Raw genomic sequence first — 23346 nt, 5'->3', positions numbered from 1 at the left:
TCAGGAAGCCCCAGGGATCTACAAAACAAGCATCCGGAAATACACTTGTTCTTTGCTAAAAGTTTATAGAACAAAGACTCCATAAATTCCCTGTCCCTTCCACTGCTGAAATAGGGCGTCAACAACTCTGAGAACGCGTCGCCTCTAAGACCGAATGCCCCCGAAAGAGCTGTTGACCCCTGCTGACCACAGGCATCTCAGCTGTAACCTGGGAAACTTGCGTTCAAGTGGCCTCCCAGGTCAGCCGGCAGCCCAGCTGGAAGAGGGAAGCTGAAACGGTAACTACGTCAACTGCCTTCACATCCTCATCTCCCTCCTTTCTGATACTTATTCTCTGTTAATTAAATAAGATGTCTGGCAATGTATCAAAATGGCTAAATGGTTAATAAGATGCTTGGCCATGCATCAAACGTTAAAATGCACGTACCCTTTGACCCAGAAATTCTACTTACGGGAACTTATTCTAAGAAGATAACCATAAAAGTTTACAAAGATGAATAGAAAAGAAGGTTTGTTGCAGACTTGTGTGTAAAAGTGAAAAATGGCAACAACCTAAATGTAATGAGTGGGGAATTAAAGTGTGGTACATCCACAGAAAGAAGGGCTATGTAGCCATTAAGCCAATAAAGCAGAGACTTCCTGACATGGAAAGATGTCCGTAGCACACTAGTGAGTGAAAATAATCAGGTTACGAAGCAGCAGTGGAGAATGATCCTGTTTATACAAATTGTCTTTATGTACGTATAATAGGGATATCTGAAAGATGTTTAGCTAAATGTCAAAGTGGTAATCTTTTGGTAAGTAAAATCTGTGGTGATTTTTAATTTCTTTTATATATATACACATATATACATACACACACACACACATATATACTGGCCAATTTTTTAAAGCATGTATTTTTATAATCATAAAAAAGCGGGAGCGGATCTCTCATATGTTCTCAGTTCACGGAAGCTCTGTATTACCTATCTGGCATACTGACTGTCTTTATAAGATTCATTTTGAAGAAAAAGTTCCACAGCTTTAAAATAAACACCTGGAAGTCACTTTTCTACATTAGATCCCACACAACTAAAACTTTAAACACCTAAACAACGTCAAACGTTTACAAAACTTGAGAACTTCAGTTTGAGGAAATGGTTGAACAATTTTAAAATGATTTTAACTGCAGCAATCTGTTCACTCTGAGGGGTTGGGTCCTCAGGGGCTGCTTTTCGGATGCTCTTTCCTTCCAGCCCAGGTCTATCTGGCCAGTGTGTACAGGCTTCATCAGATGTGTGCTCCTCTGTCAACTCCAACCTCACTGCCCGGTCAGCCCACCTCTGCTTCTGTGCCTGCCCAGAGCGCCAGACCCCACCAACCGCCAGCTCTGCAGCGCAGGGACCCCGTGATGCTCGGCACAGACTGGGGCCCGACGGCCACTCGGGGACCCGCCCGACAGATGACTCACGTGTGTGACTTAGAGGCGTCGGGTAGATAGCGTTTTTCCAATAAAACAACCTATTTGACCAGTCCACACACCCATTCACCCAGACGAGGGAAAGAGCCCAGTGCTGGGTGCACGCCCCAGAAAGCAATGACAGAGCTGAGGATGGAACCCGCACCCTCACCTCAAGGGTATTACACTAACATGCTGGCTGAGTCTCTCGGTCACTAAACGTACTTTAACAAGCAGTCCTGCAGAGTTTACGTCAATAGCTTTCCCCCTCACTAGCCAAAAAGAGAGCTCATCCTGAACTCACACACACACCCTTCCCAAATCCACTCTCTGTGAAACACTACTACTTAATTTTACCCAGAGTCAATGAGAGCAATACCGTGTCTGTATAACACACAGCGGTTTCTTTGCCCCTGTCTCTATCACCCGGGATGATTTCTCCAACACTGTGTGAAACGGGTCAGGCAGGTATTATTATATGTGATGTCTGTTTATAAAACAGCATGTGTATAAAAGCAACCACTCTCCTACCTACAGTAACACTTGGAGCTTAGTTAACTTTCTAAAAAGTCACGTAATGAAAAACAAAGCAGCAAAGGAGGGACAGAGGAACAAAAAAGACATAAGACATAAAAAACAAAAAAGTAAAAGAGCAGCTATAAACCCAACCACATCAATAGTAACATCAAATGTGAATGACTAAACAATCCCATCAAAAGGCAGAGACTGTCAGACTGGATAAAAAAACATGATCCAAATATAGATCATCTACAGGAAACACACTGTAGGTCCAAAGATACACGTAAGTTGAAAGTAAAAGGCTGGAAAAAGAGATCCCATGCAAATAGAAACCAAAAGAGAGCTGGAGTGGCTGTACTAATACCAGACAAATATCCCCGATGCCTGGGACTGATTCTCCTCTGCTGACCACTTCACAGTTTGCCCTGGGAATAGAAATGCATTTAATACACTCCTAAGACACACATCTATAAGGACTAGGCTCCTACTGTAATTAACAAACTAACAAACAGTCTAACATCAGAAAGCGCCTTCTGATGAGCTCTGCTGTTGACTGCTTAAAGGGAATCAAGAGCTGGCTGAACCGAGTTTCAACACCTGTCACAAATATCACCCCTGCATTGTGGACACTCAAAACGTAAGTCTGCCTGGCTACAGGAGGGAACACAAATGCCACCACGCTCAGGGGGCTTCACTGCCACCGCCCAGAGGAGCGAACCCTCAGGCCGAGGGGTAAACTGTTTCCACAAACAGACCCCCAAGCAAGGTATAAAAAAGGCTGGAAGCAAAGGCCTGCATGATTGGTCTTCGACATTTTCCACCCCTGAGCCTCCAGCAGAGAAATGTTCTGAGTGTCAGTCCTGCCATTCTCCCCTCCCCGAGGCGAGGACTTGGGCTGCCGGTGGAGCAGGACAGAGGACCTCCCCAGGGTGCCTGGGCCTCTGGCCTTGGGGACCGTCCCCACCCCGAGCAGGCGGAGCCTGGGGGCACGCACTTGCAGAGGCTCTCACACTCACAGAGGGGACCACGGCTGGGGTCTCACCGCCCTGCCCCCGGCACCTCCTTAAGAACACCGAAGCAGGGGCGAGTGTGCGCGTGTGGAGGCAGAAAGAACCCGCTTCCAAGTGAGTCGCTCCTTCAGAAAGGCTGGAGCTGGGCTAATCTAGCCCCAGGCTCCCTGAACAACAGAAACTGGACGACAGGGTCCAGCAGTGCATCTGGTGTTTGCCCCGAAGCGTCTGGCGGACGTACCTCGCACATCTGCAGCTGGAAGAATCGCCGCTCCTTCTCCATCTCCTCCGCGATCTCAGCCCCGCTGATTTCCGTGCGGATCATCCCGTGCAGCTTGGCATGCTCCTTCTTCTCCTTTTCTATCTTGGTTCTACATGTGAAAAAAGCGAGACTCAATCAAGACACCTCCAGACTGGACAGCCCCGCTGTGATCCCGACACCCACCCTGGACACAAATGCTCGCCGAGCCTTTCCGGAACAGGACGGCCTCGAACTCACTGGAAAGGAAAAAGCGTTTCGTCATAAACATGTCAACCGCGGCCCTTTCTGTTGCGTATCGACCCAACAAATGCTTCCAGAGCAACCCGACTAGGACAGTGCTCATCATCACAGAAGAACACAAGTGACCTTTCCCGTTTTTAAGCTTCGCTCCCCTTTCCACGTCTATCTCATGCTCGCCTGTGCTCGAGTCCAGTGTGCGGGTCAGGGTACCAGCTGACCCCCGGAGTGCATCCCGAGACAGGTGACCAGGGTGAGGCAGCCACGCGTCACACTGGTTAGGAAGGGCTTGGACTAGTAACTGGATTTTTATCCTGGAGCAAAGGAGGCTAAACAAAAGCCACAGAAAGCACTCAAAAATATAAAGGGTGCCATGAAGAGGAGGGCGCAGACTTCCCTGCAGAGCCCCAAGGCAGACGCTACACAACGCAGGCAGCGTGTCTTAGAAAGCTGTCCAACACGAAATGGGTTCCTCTGGGTCCAGAGGCCCCATCATTTGGGGAGGGGGTATTTAGGAAGAGGCGAGAAATACAGTTTCTAATCCTTGTTCTTTATCTTGAAGCACAGCACTGGGCGCACAGTAGACCCTCAGTGACTTGACTGGGGGAGTAAGAACGTAAAGAAAAGGTGACCGTTTGGTGAGGATGTTGTTAAAGGGGCTCATGCACCAGGGAGGCAATGTGACCGGAGGGGACAATCACACAACTCCAAGCCTCCCCTGACGCCACCGCAAAGGGATCAAGACATGGTCCAGATGTCGGTCACTCTTGTAATGATCAGGTATGGAACGACAGGCCAGGAATTGTAAAGTCGTCTTAAAGCTGTTTGTTGCATATCACAGGGCCTCTCAGGATACATCAATCTTGCACGTAAAGGGGTAGAGCTAATTTTTTAATTGATCCCAGAATTACTCTGAGTTTTAAAGGGTTCTGCTCCTTCGTTCTCCAATTCCGGGATTTTGTGAGTACCTCTGTCCTCACCTTATCTATGTGTGTCTTGATTTTACAGAATTTGATCTCGTTCCTCTTTCAAACCTTTTCCTTTCAGAAGCAGAAGACTCTCTCAGGCAACCCTCTTCAGAGACCCTCTCCTGTCCCCGGTTCAGATATGCACAGAAGCATTTCCTCTAAGGCCCTCGAGGGCAGCAGCGACGGCAGCTCAATGAAGTCGGCAAATCCATGTCCTGCCCTTGGCTCAACTAGCCTCTCGTGGTTGACCAGCAGCAAATACCAAGGCCAGGTTTCCCACCTGTAAAGCAGGAACGTGGACCCTTTCCTTATTCACTGCACTGAACTGACACACAGATGCAGGATGCTAATGAGCCAGGGATAGTGAGTCTGGAGACTCTCTGGGTTGAGCCGACCTTCAAAGCATTCTGGTTTAATACTGTATCTGCGCTTACATACGAACGTGTGCCATTAGTGAGACTCCGGAATTTGGAGTATGGGAGCTTAAGATTTCCAGGATGGGATGAGTACCAAAGGTTTGGGATTCCTTGGTGTGAGCTTTGTGATCCTTCAGCTCTGAATAGAGACCCAAGGCTGGTAAAAGCAAACAAACCCAATGAAATACGTGTAGTTACATCTGAAAAGGCTTTCTTCTTATCGCATCCCACTTTACCAGATGGCTTCATATAAAAGTTTCTATTTCCACTGAGAAAACTCTATTGCCCAATGCACAGCAATTACAAAGCAAGCCTGAGGCATTTAAAAATATTTTCTATTTCTCAAGTATTTAAAATAATTGAAATCATCATTCCCACAATCGCTAGCCCAATTCTAGCTAGCTCAATCCTCTCCACTCGAGGAAATGAGAAACTGTGATCAGAAGTGTTACAACAAGTGCCTGAAGTCAACCAGTAGAAGTCAATTAACGTTCCTGAAAATAACATTCTGTAGCCATTAGGACATAAGAGGAGGGATGAGGAAAAAAAGTTTAAAGAGGTTTACATCATGAATGTAGACACCTGGTATGAAAGCATCTGGTATCACAACAAACCACAGCAACACAGTTTTGGGTGAATTCTTTCCTGGATTAAGATTTATTTAGACAATACCTTTAAGCAATAAAGGCTCGATTTAAAATTAAAATCTCAAATTACCTATGCTTACTTTTTAAAATGAAAATACTCACATTTTTGTTTCGTAGTCCTTCCAAGCTTTATCAAAAGGCTTTTTCAGATCCTGTAAACAGAGAGGCATAAATTAAACAGGACTAATCATTAATTTCTGGGCAAGATAAACTTATCCCTAGACTAGCCCTGAAAGGAGTATTAATTTCTGCAATAAATGACGTATGTGATCCCAGGAAAAATGGAGAGCTTAGAGCACAGGCTTTTAATCAGACTAGCGGTAGCAATTAGTTTTTTTCTTTCTCTTTAAGAAATTTTTATTGTAGAATACACCAAATGCACACAGACAAAAGTGGAGAGAATTATATAACGTACCTAGCTAGCTAGGTCAGCTAGCTATAGCAAGTATCAACTCACAGCCCACCCTGTTTCACTTATACCCTGCCCTCTGCCCTGAGATTATTCTGAAATTAAACCCAGAAAGACATAACATTTAATCTGCTAGTATTTTAGTATATCTCTCTAAAAGAAAGGGACTCTGATTTTTTTCTATTAATATAGGAATCTCCTCAACACATGTACCCCTGATCTGGGCCCCAAAACAAGAATATAAAAGCCATTCACCTTCTCCTGAGGTCTCCCAATTCTGTCTGGAACTCAGGACCTCATATTCTCTGATAAAGCCTGACTCAAAAATATACTGAGCCACTAGAAATTCTATCAAATTTGGTTCCCACCTATTTATGCTCCCTTTAACAGGGGTCTTTTACAAGAGAAAACTCTTTTGCTGTGGGGATTTTTTTCTTTTTTTTGACTCTTCTTTGGCCTTCTGACGAGGCCTAGGCTCCACAGCCGGGCACCTAAAGCCTCCAGGAAGGCGTCTGCCCACCCCGTAAGCCTCATCTCCCACTCTGCAGCCCCGCCGACCCAGGGCCCCTCGTGCAGGGCTGCATCATGCTGCTGCAGACTGGCATGGTTTCCCCTCTGCTTTGTGTGCCCTTCCCTCCCGCTTTTCTGGTTCTCGCCGGACGTGTTCTCCGGGCCCCCAGGGGATGCTGAGCAGTGTTCCTCAGTGTCCTGACGGCTCCCCGGGCCCAGGCTCCTTGCCCCAACAGCTCTCCTGGCACTTCTGACCCTGCAGAGGCCCCCGTGATCGGCTGGGCTTCCGGATGTGCCAGAGGCCGCCGGGGATCACGTGTGGATCCCATCAGAGCACTTGGTCGCCTAAGAACTGGGGCACGATTGCCTCCCTTTCACATCACACGCCTGTCTGGGCCAATGACATGCGAGAGCAACTTTCTGCTTGGTGCCTGGTGCCCACACAGCACTCGAGCCCTGACTGTCCCCACGCACGTGCCCGGGAAAACAGTTCACGGCTCAAGTGCTTGTACGAGGCAAGGCGAGGCCTCAACAACGAGCACCCTTTGGAGGACAGAAAAATAAAGGCGGCTCAGGCCTTGCTGGTGCCCATTCTCCCTCCAGGAAACCACCCTGCAAGGATCCTTTCCCAGGGCTCCGTCAGTGACACGCTAGCTGGAAAAACCAGACTTCAGACAGGGTTCCCTGCTCAACGGGCAGAACCCAAAAGCCGTTGACAGTTTCCAGAAGAGCTGTTTCTTTCCCTTCCACATCAGGAGCACCAGCAGGAGAGCCAGAAAGGCCACGGGTCACCACTGTTAGGGCCGAAAGGTGGTGCCACGATGGCCAGTCAAGGGAGCCCGAGGCAGCCCAGAGCCACCCCGCCGTCCCAGGAAGAAGGCTCGAGGCCGTGGCTGCCCCAACTGGCCAGCGTGACGTGATTCCACGTCCTATGAAAACCGCCCCCCGTGACAGGACTCTTCATGTCATACCCCTTTCACTCCTTTTAGGTCCCCCTTCAGCAAACTGTCCAGAGGGAAGGAGATTATGTTGTTCATATTCTGAATCTAAAAAACAAAAACAGAAAAAAAATATCCTTATTCCATTTCCTTTTTAATCTAAAGTAAGGACAGCAAGGAGGTTAGAGAACACGCGGTGATAATTAAACTTCGCTTAAAACCTGACCAGCACAAGTATGACAGCCTTATTCATTCTTACATTCTAAGTAACGATTTTACCTTACAAATGAATATATAAGTAACGAAAAGTCTGCATCTGTCTATATTTCACAACAATAATAACCTTCTATTATTGGGCTATGAAGTCTGTGGAAAGATAATCATTACAACGAGGAAAAAAAAAAAGTCAATGACAGAATCACTTTAAAGACACAGGAACAGAAGCCCAAACACTTCCTATTCTCACTCATGGCTTCATCCGATGCCCCGGGGCTGGGCTTTGGCCAGTTCTGGGGGCCCAGAGCCCCCAAACTCCCTAGCACAGCCCCCAACAGGGGAGACTAAAAGGAAAAACAGAACAAAGGGGGCTTCTGTCTCCTGAGAACGTGTATAAGTGGATGTTGAGAGAGAACTAGAAAAGAACCGAGAGAGAGAGAGAGAAAGAGAGAGAGAGACAGAGAGAGAGAGAGGAAAGCAGATAAATGAGAAAGGGAAAAGGAGGGACAAGTGGTCTTAAGGTCCCCTATTCTCCCTGAAGCAAGAAGGCAAAAGACGGTGGCTTAGCAAGTTGTCACCACAGATTAAATGCGGAGAACCAGACCCTCCTGACACACTCGGGCATGCTCACGCCACGCAAGCCCGTCCCCGCCGGCCGTTCAGCTGTGACCAACTTAAAGATACAAAGCTTCAGTCAGCAAGAACCTGGACGCACAGACTCCCCCGGCTCTGAAGCCGACAGGAGTCCCTCCCCAGTGAGAAAATAAGCTGAGGCTCTTCTTTCTCACCTCCCCAGTCTCTCTCCCCCTAAGTCAGCACAAGTGGCACGCAGCCTTCTGGGGCTGTGTGCATGTGTCACCTTGGTGACACGCACCGAGATTACGGGACCACAAAAGGACAGAGGCAGGAGTCAGGACTGTGGAACCCTTTGCATCCCTTCTTACAACCGAGCAAAGGAGAGCTTTATTTTTAGTAGAATTACCTTGACTGGGAAGACCCACCACAGGCACAATTTTTAGGGCGATATGGGATCTGATGTCCATGCACTGTTCAGCATATGAAATCTCAAAACGGAGAAAGAAATTTACTTGAAAAATACTGGTAAGGTGTGTAATAACGCCTGCACCAACCACCTTTCCTGCCAAATAAATGGTCAGTTAATGACCGTCATTTCAGAAATGCCTTCTGGGGTAACTTCTGTCTGGCGCTTACACAGCTCAACATGCGTCATGCACCCGGCAGAGGCAGTGTCATCAGCTATGACGTGCTAGGATTAGCCTCGAGAGTTAAGCTGTAAATACTGAAAAGCTGAGTTTAAGGCGAGGTCCCGTGGGTGACGGGAAGGGATGGAGACAAGGCCGTGCAGGTGACTCACCCCTGGCGCGAGCACACCTGGGCTTCCGCTGAGCCGTGGGGGGCTCCGTCCCCACACGCGCCCCTCGTTCCCACCCGCCGCGAGAACGCACCCACCCCCGCCTCCTCGGGCCCCTTGTCCCGCCGCCGCCGCCCCTCACCCCCTGCTCGCGGCACTCTCCTCCTCCTGGGCTCCAGCCCTTCTGACCCGCTGCTCGCCCACAGCTCCCTCTGGCCTTCCCACCGGCCTGCCCCTCAGTGGCCTCACTGCCCCTCGTCTGGACTGAGGCACCGCTTCCCCTGCTCCTGGCCACCGTCTGGGATCCCAGTCTCTGCCCGTCCCAACCCCTCCTAGGCAGTTGTTGGATTTCTCTGGCGTTGCGTCCCTGATAAAGACCAAACCTACTCCCGCATCTGGACCCTCACCGTCCAACCTCACCTGCCACGTTTCATCTCGGTGTCCGCTGTTCAGAGCCTTCCCATCCACCAGGATTTACTCGGATGCTACCTTTTCCAACAACATCCCAACCTCTCAGCAGGAAGTGACCCCTCCCTCCCCAAATCCTCCGATATTTTCTTTTTAAAAAAATTTCTTAAAGGACTTGACAGGTTCTACCCTACATTTGTCTTATCAAGCTCACGCCACGAATCCTAAGGGGCGGCTTCAAGTTTTTCTATTCTCTACAGTACTCAACACAGAGCGTGGCAATGGCTGAGTGAATCAAGTTACCTAAGGATTTTTCTGAGCATCTAATACATAAGAGACAGAATCTAGAGATACATTAATAGCTTTAAACATCATATAACTAATGTGTGAATTCATGAATTCATTCATCAGGTATTTACTGAGTACCTATTTTATAGACAGCAGTAAGCTGGCTACAAATGTAAACAAAACATGATGCTTGTCACCTCAGAGGAAGAATAAATATATACACAACAAGAATTAAACAGAAAGTCTAAGACACACCACATGCAGCATGTTTCACTCTGTACAACACCAGCGGCTCCTGGGGGAAAGAAACAACGACTACAGCTTTAAGCAGTCAGGCGGGCTGACGCAGGCTGACTCGGGCTTGGGAAGAAGGTGACTGGTCAGTTCCTGAGCCGCGAGACTCTGCCCTTTCATCCACTTGATCACAGAGCCATGGCTGGAGTCAGAGCACAGGTCTGTTCAGTCCTCAACGCTGCCCAGACAGGAGCCAAGGCAGCGCCATCCTGGACAAGTCACGTGCAAGACAGCAGGGACAGCCCAAGGGGGGAGGGGTGGTGGTCAGAGCTGCTCAGGGTGGGAGGCTGAGCCAAAGGCACCAGAGCAACCCAGATACACGGTAGGTTGGAGGAAAAAAGAATAAGGTGCTTGCAGATTACAAACTGTATTCCTAGGAAGAACTCTAGTATGTTCTTATGAGAGGTGTATTACATGTGAGTGTATGCATGAATGAGCGAGAAAAACAAAATCCTCTATAGCAGGGGAGAAGAACATCACCCAGAATTTGGTTTACACATCTATTTTAAGACCACTTGTTATCGGGACTTCCCTAGCGGTCCAGTGGTTAAGACTCTGCGCTCTCACTGCCGAGGGGCTGGGTTCAATCCCTGGTCGGAGAGCTAAAATCTCACAAGCCGTGTGGCAAGGCCAAAAAAAAAAAAGACTTTTTCGTACTTAATTCAAATAAGAACTCAGGTAGTGATGACAGGTATTAGGTAAGAGGAGGTAAACTAAGCTTTGGCATCCAGAGGAGTGAAAATCTAAGGACATTCAAACACCGGGCCAGCTTGCTTTCATTCTGGACACTGGAGACAGGGTGAGCACGACATTAAACAGCCATCAAAACTGTGATGACTGCCACAAAGGAGGCACACGGGGCCCTCAGGGAGCGACAGGAGATGCAACTGGGTGGGTAAGAGGGCTTAGGAGACAAAGATGCATTAGACAGAACCTCAGTCCTCACGAACTCACCGTTTAATAAGGCAGATAAAGCACATATTTAAGTAAGTAAAGTGCCATGTGGAAACTCTATGAGCCAGAAATAAAACACCACGGAGTTTCTGAGAAGGGAAAATTACTTCCAGTCTGGGCACCAGGGAAATCTTTGCTGATTGGGGTTATGTGAGATAGACCTTCAACGACAGGGAGAATTACGTCTTGCAAGATGGGGTGGAGGGAGTCCAGGCACAGGAACAGTGGAGAAGTGGGAGCACATAGCCAGGGGAGCGGCAGGGGCAGCAGAAGATAAGAGTGAAAAAGAGCAGCTGGAAGAGAATCCCACCAAGGGGATTCTGGCCTCCATTCCATCCATTTCTCTTTCCCGGGTTACTCAAATGATCTAAAATAAGAAACTACTACTCCCGTAATCAGAAACTAATTAGCTAAATTACTGCAAAAGAGACAGAAAGTAGATCGGCGGTTGCCTGGGGCTGGGGGTGGGAATGCGGATTAACTGTGAGGGGACAGGAGGGACCTTACTGGGGGGAAGAAAATGTCCCCAAACTGATTTAAGGTGATGGCTGCATCACTTGGTAAAGCTACGAGAAATCAATGACTTGTACAATTGAAATGGGTGAGTTTTATGATATATAAAATATACCTCATAGAGCTTTTTTTTTTTTTAAAGAAATTATTACAAACATACACAGAATCCCCATCAGTGGGCTTCCTAACAAAGCTCCTCCACTCCTGGCACCAGCCTCTGCCTGCCCTCTGCATTTACCTGCTCTTGTACGGAACCCACGCAGCACACAAGCATTCTGACTCAGGGTGAGCGTCCAGGAAATGACTGGCCCTCGTCTCTGCCTGGGCCCTGAACCATGGGCTGGTGCCCAGATGTCCTGTCTCAGCAAGAGCGCCCTGCAGCAGGAAGGAGGGGCTCTGGGTCTCCCTCTGCCTGCCTGTACTGGGGCCGCCCAGCAGCCTCAGGCCCACAGCTGAACGAACCATCTCCATTCTGGCCATGAGAGATGAAAACCACAGCCAGGAGATCACTGCACACGCGTCGTGCTCAGCAACTCCAGCCTCGATTTACGAGCAATAAAACTGTTACGATCGCTGGGAAGAATTAAATTACCCCTGGGTCACGCAACTAGAATATTTCCCTTAGCACCAAGCAAGCACTGGGCTTTCTCTTATCCTCTGACTTGCTTTTAACAAGTATATGAAGTAAAATGGCTTTCTGAAACCCCAAGCATGACCTGAATACAAGTTATTACTCTCCGTTGCTGCCAGTAAGTATGGATCTAATACCAACAGCACACAGACGATCTTTACAAAGTCGCAGTCCTCCCTGCTCTGTCTTCCCTTTTCCGGGGTTCACCTGCATATGTCTGACAAGAGGAGGTGACAGTAGTCAAATGTGTGTAATCTCAGAAGGAGACGTAGAATGATTCAGTCGTGGGGAGACAGGCAGACAGGGCTATCAGAGATGGCGAGCAGCCTGCGTTATGTCATAGCTGATTAGCAAACAAAGATATACCAGGAGATGGGGCAGGGGTGGGGGAATATAGCCAGAAAATAGCCGTCTTTCCACATGGGTCTTCCTAATTATTATTATATTATTTAGGGGGGGAGAGGGGGTCTTAGAACTCCTTGACTCGTGAGCTTTGCCACCTCCATACTCTCTAAAGATCTTTTCCCCGCTTCCCCGTAACACTTACCCTGCCCACAGGGTCAGAGTCTCGGCTGCTCCTTCAGCTCTGTCACTGGTTACCAGCAGCTGCTGATGCAGCCAAAGCTCCGCCCCTGGTTCCAGCCTGACCCCTGGGAACCCCAGCGCTGCCTTCTCCTTGGCTGGGGATCCGTCGAGAAGCCTGAACCTAGGCAGGATTTTTGTATCATAGTGCTCTACTTTTAAGGAGCAGCAAAGAGAAGATAGACTCAAAACAGAAAAGTTGCTGGGCAGAATCTTCCTAGCTCCAGGCTCATGAGTCTAGAAAAGACCAGGTCTTCCCAGGGCTCTCCTCAAAAACCCTTAATAGTGTCCAACCCCCTTCGGGGATAATCAGCTTTTCCTAAAAGACCATATATAAAACATGGCCAAAGAGCCTTACCTGAAACGTACCTGTGTCATTAAGTTTATTTTAATATGCCTAATTTATGAGAAACCAGAGACAGAACGCTGGGATCTGCAGGGTTTTTCTCTTTTTAATTTGGGCAAATGCTGCTCAATCACAGAGTTAAAGAGCTAAAATCAAGACCTCAAAGAAGGGCAAACACCTGTTCATGTGGGCATAGGCCCTGGCAGCACCTCCGTGCCAGAGGGCGGAGAGTTGCAAAAAGACCTCAGACCTCATTGCTTCAATTAAGGGCATTCTTAGCAGAGGCTTCGGCATTAGCCAAGGATATGTACCTGGGAAACAGCCAGCACCTGTGGAAGCTTCAAGTCTTCTCCAGGAGCTGGAGCCTGAGACCCAGGATTGTGCGTGTGGGTGGCATTGCCAGGGGTGTTAATAGTAGAGGGTAAGGCTTTATTACACCTGTGCAGTCCAGTATGACAGACACTAGCTACATGCGCCCATTCAAATGTAAATGGATTACAATGAAATCAAGTTAGAAACTGAATTCCTCAGTTGCGCTATCATATTTCAAGTGCTCAAGAGCCATGTGTGGTGAGCGGCTTCTCATACTGGATACAGCAGATGCAGACCATTTCCATCAAAGCAAAAAGTTCTGGTGGACGGCAATGCTTCAGACGAGTAGCCTAAAAAAAATTTTAAGCGTCTCTGAGGTGTAACTGATGTACAGTAACCTGCCCATATTTAAAGTGCACAATTTGGTAAGTCACAGCACATACATACACCCACAAAACCATCGCCCAAATCCAGACAGTTAACGCACCCATCACCCCCAGAAGCTCCTTTGCGCCCTTTTGCAATTCCCACCTCCCAGCTGCTCACTCCCCAGTCTCCGGTCCCCAGGCAACCGCTGATCTGCGTCCGTCACCACAGAATAATCTGCATTTTCTAGGACTTTCTATACATGGAATCCTACAGCACGCACTGCTCTTTGTCGGCTTCTTTCACACTCGCTTTGAGATCCATCCGTGCTGTTGCATCAATGGCTCATTCCCGTTTCTTGCTGAACAGTTGTCCATCACCTGGCTTATCCAGACAACTGCTGACAGGTTTTTGAACTCTTTCCAGTTTGGGGGCTACTACAAATCTTACATATAAGGCTGCTCTGATTACTCGTGGGATGGGACTCTCCGATGGTGACCAGGAAGGCCTCTTCAGAAGGTGACGTGGAGACGAGTACGAAGGAAGCAAGGCAGCTAGCCCCGCGAAAGCTGGTGGAAGAGCATTCCCGGCCCAGGGAACTCCTAACACAAAGGCCCTGAGACAGGCGCCGGGCAGGGTCAAAGCACAGTTTTCCGTGTTCTTTCTGAAGGCTGCTCATCTGAAAGAATGAACATCCAGACAGAAAATCTTTTGGAGAAGCAGAAGGTCCTAGGTAAAGTGGCCTGAAGAAATCACTAAATGGCACAGGGCCTCTTAATCGCATGTAAGGCTTACAAGTGCTCTGAGAAGTCGGCGTTACCCCCATTTTACAGAAATGGAAACAGAGGGAGAGTTAAGCCACCCACTTTGCCCCCAGATCCCACAACTAAGCAGCAGCTGAGCTGAGAATGAGGCCAGAGCCCTTCCCATCATTTCACTGCCATAGGTAACCGGCCTTCAGAGCGGTCAGTGCTACTCACACCTGACCCACGGCCGGAGCGGAACAGGCTGTGAGACCGGGGGTGCCAGCTACATCAGTACGTACAGGGAAACACTTTACAAAGGAAAACCATCTAGGTCACTTTCATTTTTAGTGAGCTCTCCCCGGGGCCGGCGACAACGCCGCCCAAGGCCTACGGGCGTGCGCACACACACACACACACACACACACACACACACACACACACACACACACACACGGTCTTGCTCGTTCTCACACGGGGCCCTCATGAACACATGCTCCCAGGCCTGGTTCTTCGGCAGCAGGACCACTCTGATGGTTTGTTTAATCAAAAAAGGAGACGGGGGAGCCCACGCAGATCTTGAGTGTTTAACACAAAATGAAAGATCAAAACCAGGCAGCTGCCAAAAACACTGGCAACTTTCACACCACAAGAAAGAGGGGAAACAGCTGACCTGGTTTCTGCCTTTAATGCTGCGTCTCTGGCAGTCACACAGCTTTGATCTTTCAGGTTCTAAGTGGAGAGAAAATAGTGACCCTCTTCCACTGGAGAACGGATGGTGAAACCACACACCGCAGCCTACTTGCAACAGTCTGGAAAACCCTCGTTTTCTGGGGGCCAGCACAGAAGGGCCCAGGATTCGTCAATCCACAGCTGCTTCTAAAACCCACATGATGTTAAAATGCTTAGTTAAGCCACCCACAGAAAACGAAAGCAGCTTTTCGAATCTATTACCTCCGAGAATTCGAGGTTGGATACTTGCGGCCTCAGCTAGGCCCTGGCGCCCTGGCCTCAGTCTCCCCAGGGGAGGAGTCGGAAGCGGTTGCTGGTTCCTGACCAACGAGGTCAGTGTCACCAGGGAACTGATTAGAAATGCGAATGGATCAGGAACTCCGGGAAACGGCTCCCAACAGGGAGGGTTCTAGCAACCCTCCCAGCGCTGCTGCTGAGCGCAGCTGGAGAACCACCATTAAGTAGGTGTGGGTGCGGCCTTTTAACAGGTTGCAGGTTCTGCTGGGGCTCCTGGCCCACAGACGGCACCGTGAGGACCCCTGCTCTAGGGCAACGCTTCTCAGACTTTAATGGGCTGACTCGTGCCCTGGGGAAACGGAGATTCAAGTTCAGCAGGCCTAGGGGACAAGGGCCCGGGAGCCTGCATTTCTACGAGGGCCCAGATGACTCCACCTGAGGGCAAGGCAAGACTAGGACCCTAGGGACGCAAATGAAACAAACTGCGTCCAACTGCTCTGTAAACCAGAATCGGGAATATACAGGTATTGATGTAGTTTGTCAAGTTTTAGATTTTAAGGAATGACTAACAAACAGTGGAAATTCCCAAAGGGAAATGCACCCAGAGAGGCTGGACCTGGCATTTATCTCCAGGTCCCAGGGAGGCAGGGGCCTGAGTCCTGGCTGAGCCAATGACCAACAGGAGGAGACCCAGGACGCCCAGCCCCCCAGCTCACAGCCCCCTCTCTTCGGGGCCATCAACCTCCTCCAGCCCCCAGCCCCTTCCCCCGGGGCCTAGAAGTAGGCGCCAGTCTCTCCCATCACAGAAGCCTTCCCTTGCTCACCTTCTCCTCCCATCAGCGGCCTCCGCCTGGAGCAGCGAGCTCCCGCCGTCTCTCCTTCTGCTACTGCACTGTCCCCTGCCTGCGCGGCAGAGTGACTGTGGCGCCCCCGGCACCGAGGCCAACGGCGCTCATCAGTCACCCTCCTCCCGCCCCTCCGCCTTCCGGGTGCGGCCGACCCTCCGCCTCACTCACACCCTACTGCAGCCTGTCCGCACAGCACCCCTCGGCTTTGGCAAAAGGTTTTAAAGTCTGAGGTGCCCTACATCGTGGCGGTTGTTCTTTAAACAGCCAGCAAGTGAGAGAATACACGGTGACAGAAGAAAACAAACACAAACCCTGGTTTGAATTCACTAATGCTTGCAAATGATTATCCTATAACAGCACGTCCTCCACGCACTTGACAAGCTGTTAAAGGCAAGTGCAAGGAATGTGTTCGCAAACTTTGCCAGGGGCTTAGATGCAGACGGACCCCGTGGTGGCCCACAGGCCCCCAACCCACCCCTACCCAGGACCCAAGCACCCAAGGCCGCGAGAGTCGCCGCCCCACCTTCCGGGGCCGCGCCCTCGGGGCTCCGCGGCGTTTGTCCCGGGGCCTTCCCAGCACACACAGCATCCTAATAAAAGTGGCCCAGACGGGAGCAACGAGCGCTTGCTGCCCTACTGCCCAGAGAGCCGGGCCACCCCAGCAGGCGATCAGTCACTCTTCTCAGCTGAGCGCTCCTCCTGGGCCCAAGGCCTTGCTCCCACCCTGTCCTCTCCCCCATGGCTTTTCCCACTTTCTCTGACCTCAAGGAGTCAGTGTACCGCAGCGGTTACAATGAGGTGGCACTGCCTTTCCAAAAAAAAATAGTATCAAAGTACAATTTACACAGTCGTGGCTGTGCTACAACCAAACACAGGGCTCTGACAGTAGCCTTATTGCTTTTGTCATTTTGGTCAAACTAAGGACATGCTTTCATTTTGGTCAAGGATCTCTTGAGTGTAGGAAGCAGCTTGCAGTGTTGAAGCCTTGTGAGTCTCAGAGCATTTCCAGCCATGCATTAGGCCAGATTAAACAACTGGTGGCAGAGATTTCTAGGTGTCCAAAGTAACTGTCAGTAGGTCCATCCGGGAACTCTGTTCCCCTAGAGAAGGCCCAGCCCTCAAGCGCACCTCCACTCAAAGCTTACAGACTCCTGCTCTGCGTACAAGCCTAACAAGCTGGTCATTGCGTTCTCCAGCTCACAGCACTGTGGAACAAGGCACCAAGAGCGGTAGAAGCCAGCAATTAGCAGGGAGAAGGGTGTCAGAATATTAAAAAGCAAATGCTGAAAATGGGGGGAGATGCAAGAGGGAGGAGATATGGGAACATATGTATATGTATAACTGATTCACTTTGTTATAAAGCAGAAACTAACACACCATTGTAAAGCAATTATACTCCAATAAAGACGTTAAATTAAAAAAAAAAAAAAAAAAAGAAAAGAAAATGGGAAAGCCGACGGTCTGGTACCAATCTAGGGGCAGGTACTCCCACACCGCAGGTACCAGGCACCAAGAGTTTCTCTAGATTTCAGCGCTGTCCCTTAATTTATGCCCCAAACAACGGTAAGCCTTCCTCCCCAGAAGATAAAATATGACCAGTGCCCATGTTGAATAAGAAAGAATGTAAGACATTTTAAAACAGAAACAGACTCACAGACATAGAAAACAAACTTACAGAGGGGAGAGCGACAGGGGGTAGGGGTCGGGGAATAGATTAGGAGTTGGGGGTTAACAGATACACATTGCTATACATAAGATAAACAAGGACCTACTGTACAGCACAGGGAACTCTACTCATGGAAAAGAATCTGAAAAAGAATAGATATATGTATAACTGAATCACTTTGCTATAACTGAAGCTAACACAGCATTGTAAGTTAACTCTACTTCAATTTAAAAATGCTTTAAAAGAAAGAATGTAATACGCTTTAAAATACGGGACATTTTCAATAGAAGAAGTGAAAAGAGAAGAAAGTTTACAGGAGCACTGAGGGTGAGGACCTCTGCTAGAGAGAGCTCTATGCTAAGCAACGCAATGAGCTTTATTAACGTGGGGAATCAGCTCCTGTCGACCGACGGTGCTGGGAAGAGAGCGCCGCCAAATTGCCAACAAGCAGGTGGGCAGGCCTCCCCGCCGGGCCCTGCGCACATCACGGGGACAAAGCCACTCTCTCCTCAACAACCTGACTAGCCCTTCACTCTTTGGCTATAATGTCTTCTAACTCCAATCACTTGTGTAAAGGAAAAGCAAACAAACGAAACAAACATGACTTCTGTGCACGTTGGTCAGTGGACTTTCAGGTTCTTCTTTCCGGGTGAGCGAAGTGAAATTCCTCAACCCCAGGGCCACTCTCGGCTCTCGCCCTGGAACTCCGTCCTGGGCTGAGCCTCCGCCGGCCCCTGCCCTCACCTGGAGTAGGTTCTATGGACCAAGAGTACATATCTCACAAGCGATTCTCTGAAACCAGAGACGGAGATGACATACCTGTAAATGACCTTTCAGGAATGTGCTTCCATGCAGCCGTTCATTAAAAGGCCACTTCTTAACACGGAAGTGGCCCTGGAAAATCTTTCCAGGATTCTCACATCCATCTGGTAAGAGGAAAAGAACCGAGGAGACTGGCCTGCCTTTATAACCAGCCTAGTTTCACACATGTTACATTTCTAGAGCTGCCTTGTTTTTCCCTTTATCCTGCATTACTGCAGAGGAATTCACAGACTCTCTGAAGGTGAGAATCTCACCCTTTAGTAACAAAATCTCACTTTATATTAAGCTGGCCTTTCTTTGGAGACGTTCCAACTGCTTTATAAACATTCTTTCATGCTGAAGAGCAGGTAGGTGGTAATTATTATTCTTTCTAGACAAGAGGTAGGATTGAGAGTCTTGGCCATGCAGAACTGAAATGTTTTTTGAACGCCTGAGGAAAAGCAAAAGCAAGGCTTTAAAAATAAGAGACAGGACAGATGTGACCAAAAATAGGAGTAAGAATGGTATACAAAATACCAAAAAAGGAGAATTCTCCTATAATCAGCTCACTCTCAGCGACAGCTTCTTAGAAGCAGCCACTTGGCGTCCTTACGGCTGCAGACCTTCAACACCAGCCCTGGCCTGGTGAACATGAATTTGGGCACAAATAAGGTATTTGCTGGGAAACAGGATCAAAAACCCTAACTCCATAAAGTAAAAGCAGAAACTACAGTCATGCACGTGGACTTAGAGCTACTGTCTTCCGGGCTTTAGTAAGTTACCCGATCGTTAACGACACTGAAATGTCACCTGTGGGGCGGTTTCTAATTTACAAACAACCCTCCCGCGTATCCCTGTCATCCTGATGCTGGCCGGTGAGACGGGAATGGTTTTCTCACACTGTTTTACGGTGAGGAAACTGAGGTGTCTGTCTGCTCGTGGCTGCAGCAGTTCGGCCCGCTGGGCATCTCTCTTTATGCTACACTTTACCCTGCATTGCCTTCCCTTCCGTTCTGCCCCCCTTTTCCCCCAAGGAGTTGACAAGGGGCCTTAAATCCTTTAAATACCACAGTGGGAAGAGCATGGGATTGGAGTTTTCAGACCCAGATGTGGCCCCTCACCTGTCCCTAGCACGGGCCCCGTCTAGGACGGAGGTAACGTGAGGGATCTCGTGCAGCGGGCAGGAGGACTCAGCGAACGAGGAAGAGCCAGCGCGCGGAGCTGACGGTGCCGCGGGCGCCCAGGGAGTGACGGCCGCGGGTAAGCCACTCGCTGCAGGAAGGGGGAGGACAGCGAGGCCCGGAGGGGATTTCTGATGTGCCCACAGGGGCAGAGCCATGGGGTAGTGCCCAGTGTGGCAATGCACCCATCACAATGTCCAGGCCCTGCTCTGCTTTTAGTTTTGCGGAAAATCAAGAAATGAAGGGCCTGCTTCTGTCTAACTGTGCAGCTGCTCAGGTTAAGACTGAGGACGAGCTACTTCGAGTAGGATTCCACCACGTGGGGCGACGCAGCCGGGGCCCTTCCACACCTGGGGGCACACGTCCAAAAGCTGGCAAGGACTCAGACCTGTCCCGAGAGAGATTAGCCCTTTAAACCACCGGGGCCTCAGTTACCTAATCTACAAAGTGGGGACAATGCTGATTCACCTCATGGGATCGTTACAAGGGTTAAATAAGCTAAGGTGTGTAAAAGCAACTGGCTGTACTTCTTACAAAACCAGGCACGGCGTTATCATCTCCATCTTACAGCTGAGAAAACCTGAGTGGAGATCAGCCGAATGAAGATACAAGAGCTAGCTGGCTGGGGAGGGGCGACCCTGGCCTCCCTTGCCTCTGTCTCCAGGCTGCCTGCTCGGTCGCCGTGCTAGGGCTTCCCTCTGCCATCCCCTTGGGACCCCTTTCACTGCTTTCCTTCTGGCTGGATCCTGTTCCCTGACTCACACGTCTTCCTCTTTCTTGGCTTCCCTCTTCATGCTGCTAAAGCACAACCTTTAGGAGTTTCAGAGAAATGACGCTTGGGGGCAAACCTTCTCGAGCCTTGGGCATCTGAAACATCTCTAATTCTAATTTCATGCTCAGGTGGTGGGTCTCATTCCAGGTTAGAATTATGTTCCTCAGGATTTTAGTGGCAATGCTCCGGGCCTTCAAGTTTCCAGGGTCACTGCTGAGACACCGATGGCATTGTGATGCTTAATCCTCTGTGTGCTTTCTGAAAGCGGTTAAGATCTTTTGCAATTTCACAGGGGGGTGCCTTGGGGCAGGTCTTTTTCCCTTACTGTCCTGGGCCCTCCCATCTGGAGACGAAAATCCTTCAGTCTCAGGAACCATCTTTTGTTCTGTTGCATTCACGGCATCCTCCTCTGTTTCCTATTCTCTCTTTCTGAAAACGCCTGTCAGTTGGATACTGGACCTTGAGAATTAATCCCTGACATGTCTTTCATCTATTTCCCACTCTTTTGTCTTTTTTGGTCCTTTTGATCTATTTTCTGAGAGATTTCTTTTACTCTAACCCTTCTCATAGGATTTCCAATTTTATATTTTCTTATACTGATTGTCTCTCCCCTTTTTTAACGACAAGCTTCATCCCATTCTCTCTTCTGATTTCTCTGAGGAATTAAATATAGTTTCTTTAAAGTTTTCTTCTGCTCTTTGCATTGTCTCTGTTTTCCCCCAAGTTCTTTCTTCTGTTTATTTTGGTCTCTTTCTTTCTGGAGGCCATTCATTCATATTTAAGAGAGAGGCACGAAGCAGCTGGCTGGCAGCTCAGGGGGCGAGGAAGGGGCTTACCCCCCCCGAGGGTCTGGGAGATGAGGCGGCAGGCTGATTTTACACTAGACGACCCCCGACACGTCAGCATCTATAGGTCTTCCCCGGGACCATGCAGCTTCCCCAGTTTACAATAAAAAGCTCCACTGTGACTCAGTGGTGAGGCCCTAACAAGCCATGTGCCAGTGTCCGGGCAGTGGGGCTGGAAAGGGGCTGGGCTCCACTGTGTGCTCTGCATGCTGTCAGCCTGTTTGGGGCAGTGATAAATGGGCAACAAACTTGACAAAGGCCCCAAGAGATTCCAAATTAACCCGAGTAAAAAACTTAAGCACAGCAACGGCTTTTTATATTTACCACTTCCAAAGGAAACACTTTACAAGTGAAGACAGGGAGAGAGACCGAGAGCCTTCATGATCCGGTTCTCTCCCCTCCTCCTTATTAACTCATGCATTGTGTTCCCTTGCTTCTGCCCTTCTAAGAGCAGACTGACAGACCCGCCATCATCACCGCTTCAAGAATGATGAGCTATTTTTTCACTTGTTATGAGCTTGCTGACAGGAGAAATGAAAAAGACACTGTTGTTTGCGACCTACACAGAAAGCATTATTGAGTTCTTGACCTGGCCTGCTTGTCCATGACCTTTGGGAGAAGCTGGGGGAGAAAAACAGGAAAGAGATGCCGGGACCATCCCGACGTACATTCCCCTTGTGGAAGAAACCGCTCGGCAGGGTCCCAAACCCCCTCTCTGCTCAATTCTTCAGAATTCTGCTCCCACAGTGAGGACGGCACAGGGCTGCCAAGCGCAAGGAAGAGTCCATTCACCCCCGTTACCAAGCACCTACCGCAGGCAAGAAGTACTCAGTCCGTATCTCCACTCACTTAAAAGGTGAGACTTTTCTTAGGCTCTGCATGTGAGAGCATAAAAGGCCTTTAAATATTCACGGTAATTTCTGTGCTCTGATTATAGGTTACCTTGCTGTGTAAGACAGGTCTGAAACATATTTATGAAATATTGTTAAGTTTAAATACCTACTATAATTACCAGAAACAGACTATTCTACAGTTTAGGAACTACTGAAAATCGAAGTCAGAGGCCCTTAAGAAGACGAATGCATTTATCCATTTTGTGCCTCAGCTGAGCAGCTTTAAAATGCCGAGTGAAATTTGAAAGTCTTGTGAGAGTAAAAATCACAATTCTAAAATTTATTCCAAAGTGACCTCGCGTGTATAGGAAAGACAGTTCTTTTAGGTACCACAGGAGCTATGAAACGTATTGCTTGTGTACCAAACAAACCTTAATTACTGTCTAGGGAGCTACCTTCCCAACTCGAGCAACTTCGGGCCCCTCCCATGCTGCCCGTTCGCTGCGTGCGATCATGACACTTACCAGGTTTTTGAAAAGTGCCGTCAACTCCTTCGTAAACACTGAGAACTTCAGGAAGGCGCTTCCTAAGTCCGGGTCATCTCTGCACACGCAGTTGCCCCCGAACTTCTCCAGAGCCTGGGTGTACTGCTCCTCGTTTTCCACGTGCGCTGCAACAGCAACGGGAGAGGTGCTGTGAAGGCCCCAACCGCTCTAGCCCTGCCCCCCACCAGGTTCTTACTTGTGGATAAAATCGAACACATTTACAGCCTGAAAATCTGAGAAAAGCCAAGACACACCGCGAACAGAAATAACTCTGCTGTCCTGACAACCACCCGTGGTGCCAGCGACAGATCCCAAAGAACAAGCATGAGGACCAGGAGGGAGAGAGCCTCGCACGAGTGCCACAGCCCCCAGCTCATGGGATGAGACCCCCGGGGACCCCCACGCTTCCCCATCTCCTAGGACTCCTCCGTAGCCCACACGCTGGCGGGAGACACAGAACAGACCCAGCCCTCTCCTGGAACCCAGCAGCCGGCGTGACGCTCA

At 49.2% G+C, this 23346-nt stretch overlaps 1 protein-coding gene across 5 annotated transcripts in view; it reads right to left on the bottom strand.

Annotated features, from left to right (window-relative positions):
* Positions 1–23346, bottom strand: part of ASAP2 (ArfGAP with SH3 domain, ankyrin repeat and PH domain 2) — a 159708-nt gene that overhangs the window by 62084 nt on the left and 74278 nt on the right. For all 5 annotated transcript variants that reach the window (XM_068565077.1, XM_068565078.1, XM_068565079.1 and 2 more), the window contains exons 3-6: positions 22822–22967; positions 7391–7465; positions 5603–5652; positions 3212–3341 (exon numbers count right to left, since the gene is read on the bottom strand). In XM_068565077.1, the coding sequence (XP_068421178.1) occupies positions 3212–3341; positions 5603–5652; positions 7391–7465; positions 22822–22967 (401 nt within the window). The remainder of the gene's footprint in view (positions 1–3211; positions 3342–5602; positions 5653–7390; positions 7466–22821; positions 22968–23346) is intronic.

The sequence above is a fragment of the Eschrichtius robustus genome, chromosome 15 (genome assembly GCF_028021215.1).
Source record: "Eschrichtius robustus isolate mEscRob2 chromosome 15, mEscRob2.pri, whole genome shotgun sequence".
Classification (NCBI taxonomy): domain Eukaryota; kingdom Metazoa; phylum Chordata; class Mammalia; order Artiodactyla; family Eschrichtiidae; genus Eschrichtius; species Eschrichtius robustus.
The sequence above is the reverse complement of the archived record's forward strand: the minus strand, read 5'-3'. Positions and strand labels throughout refer to the sequence as shown.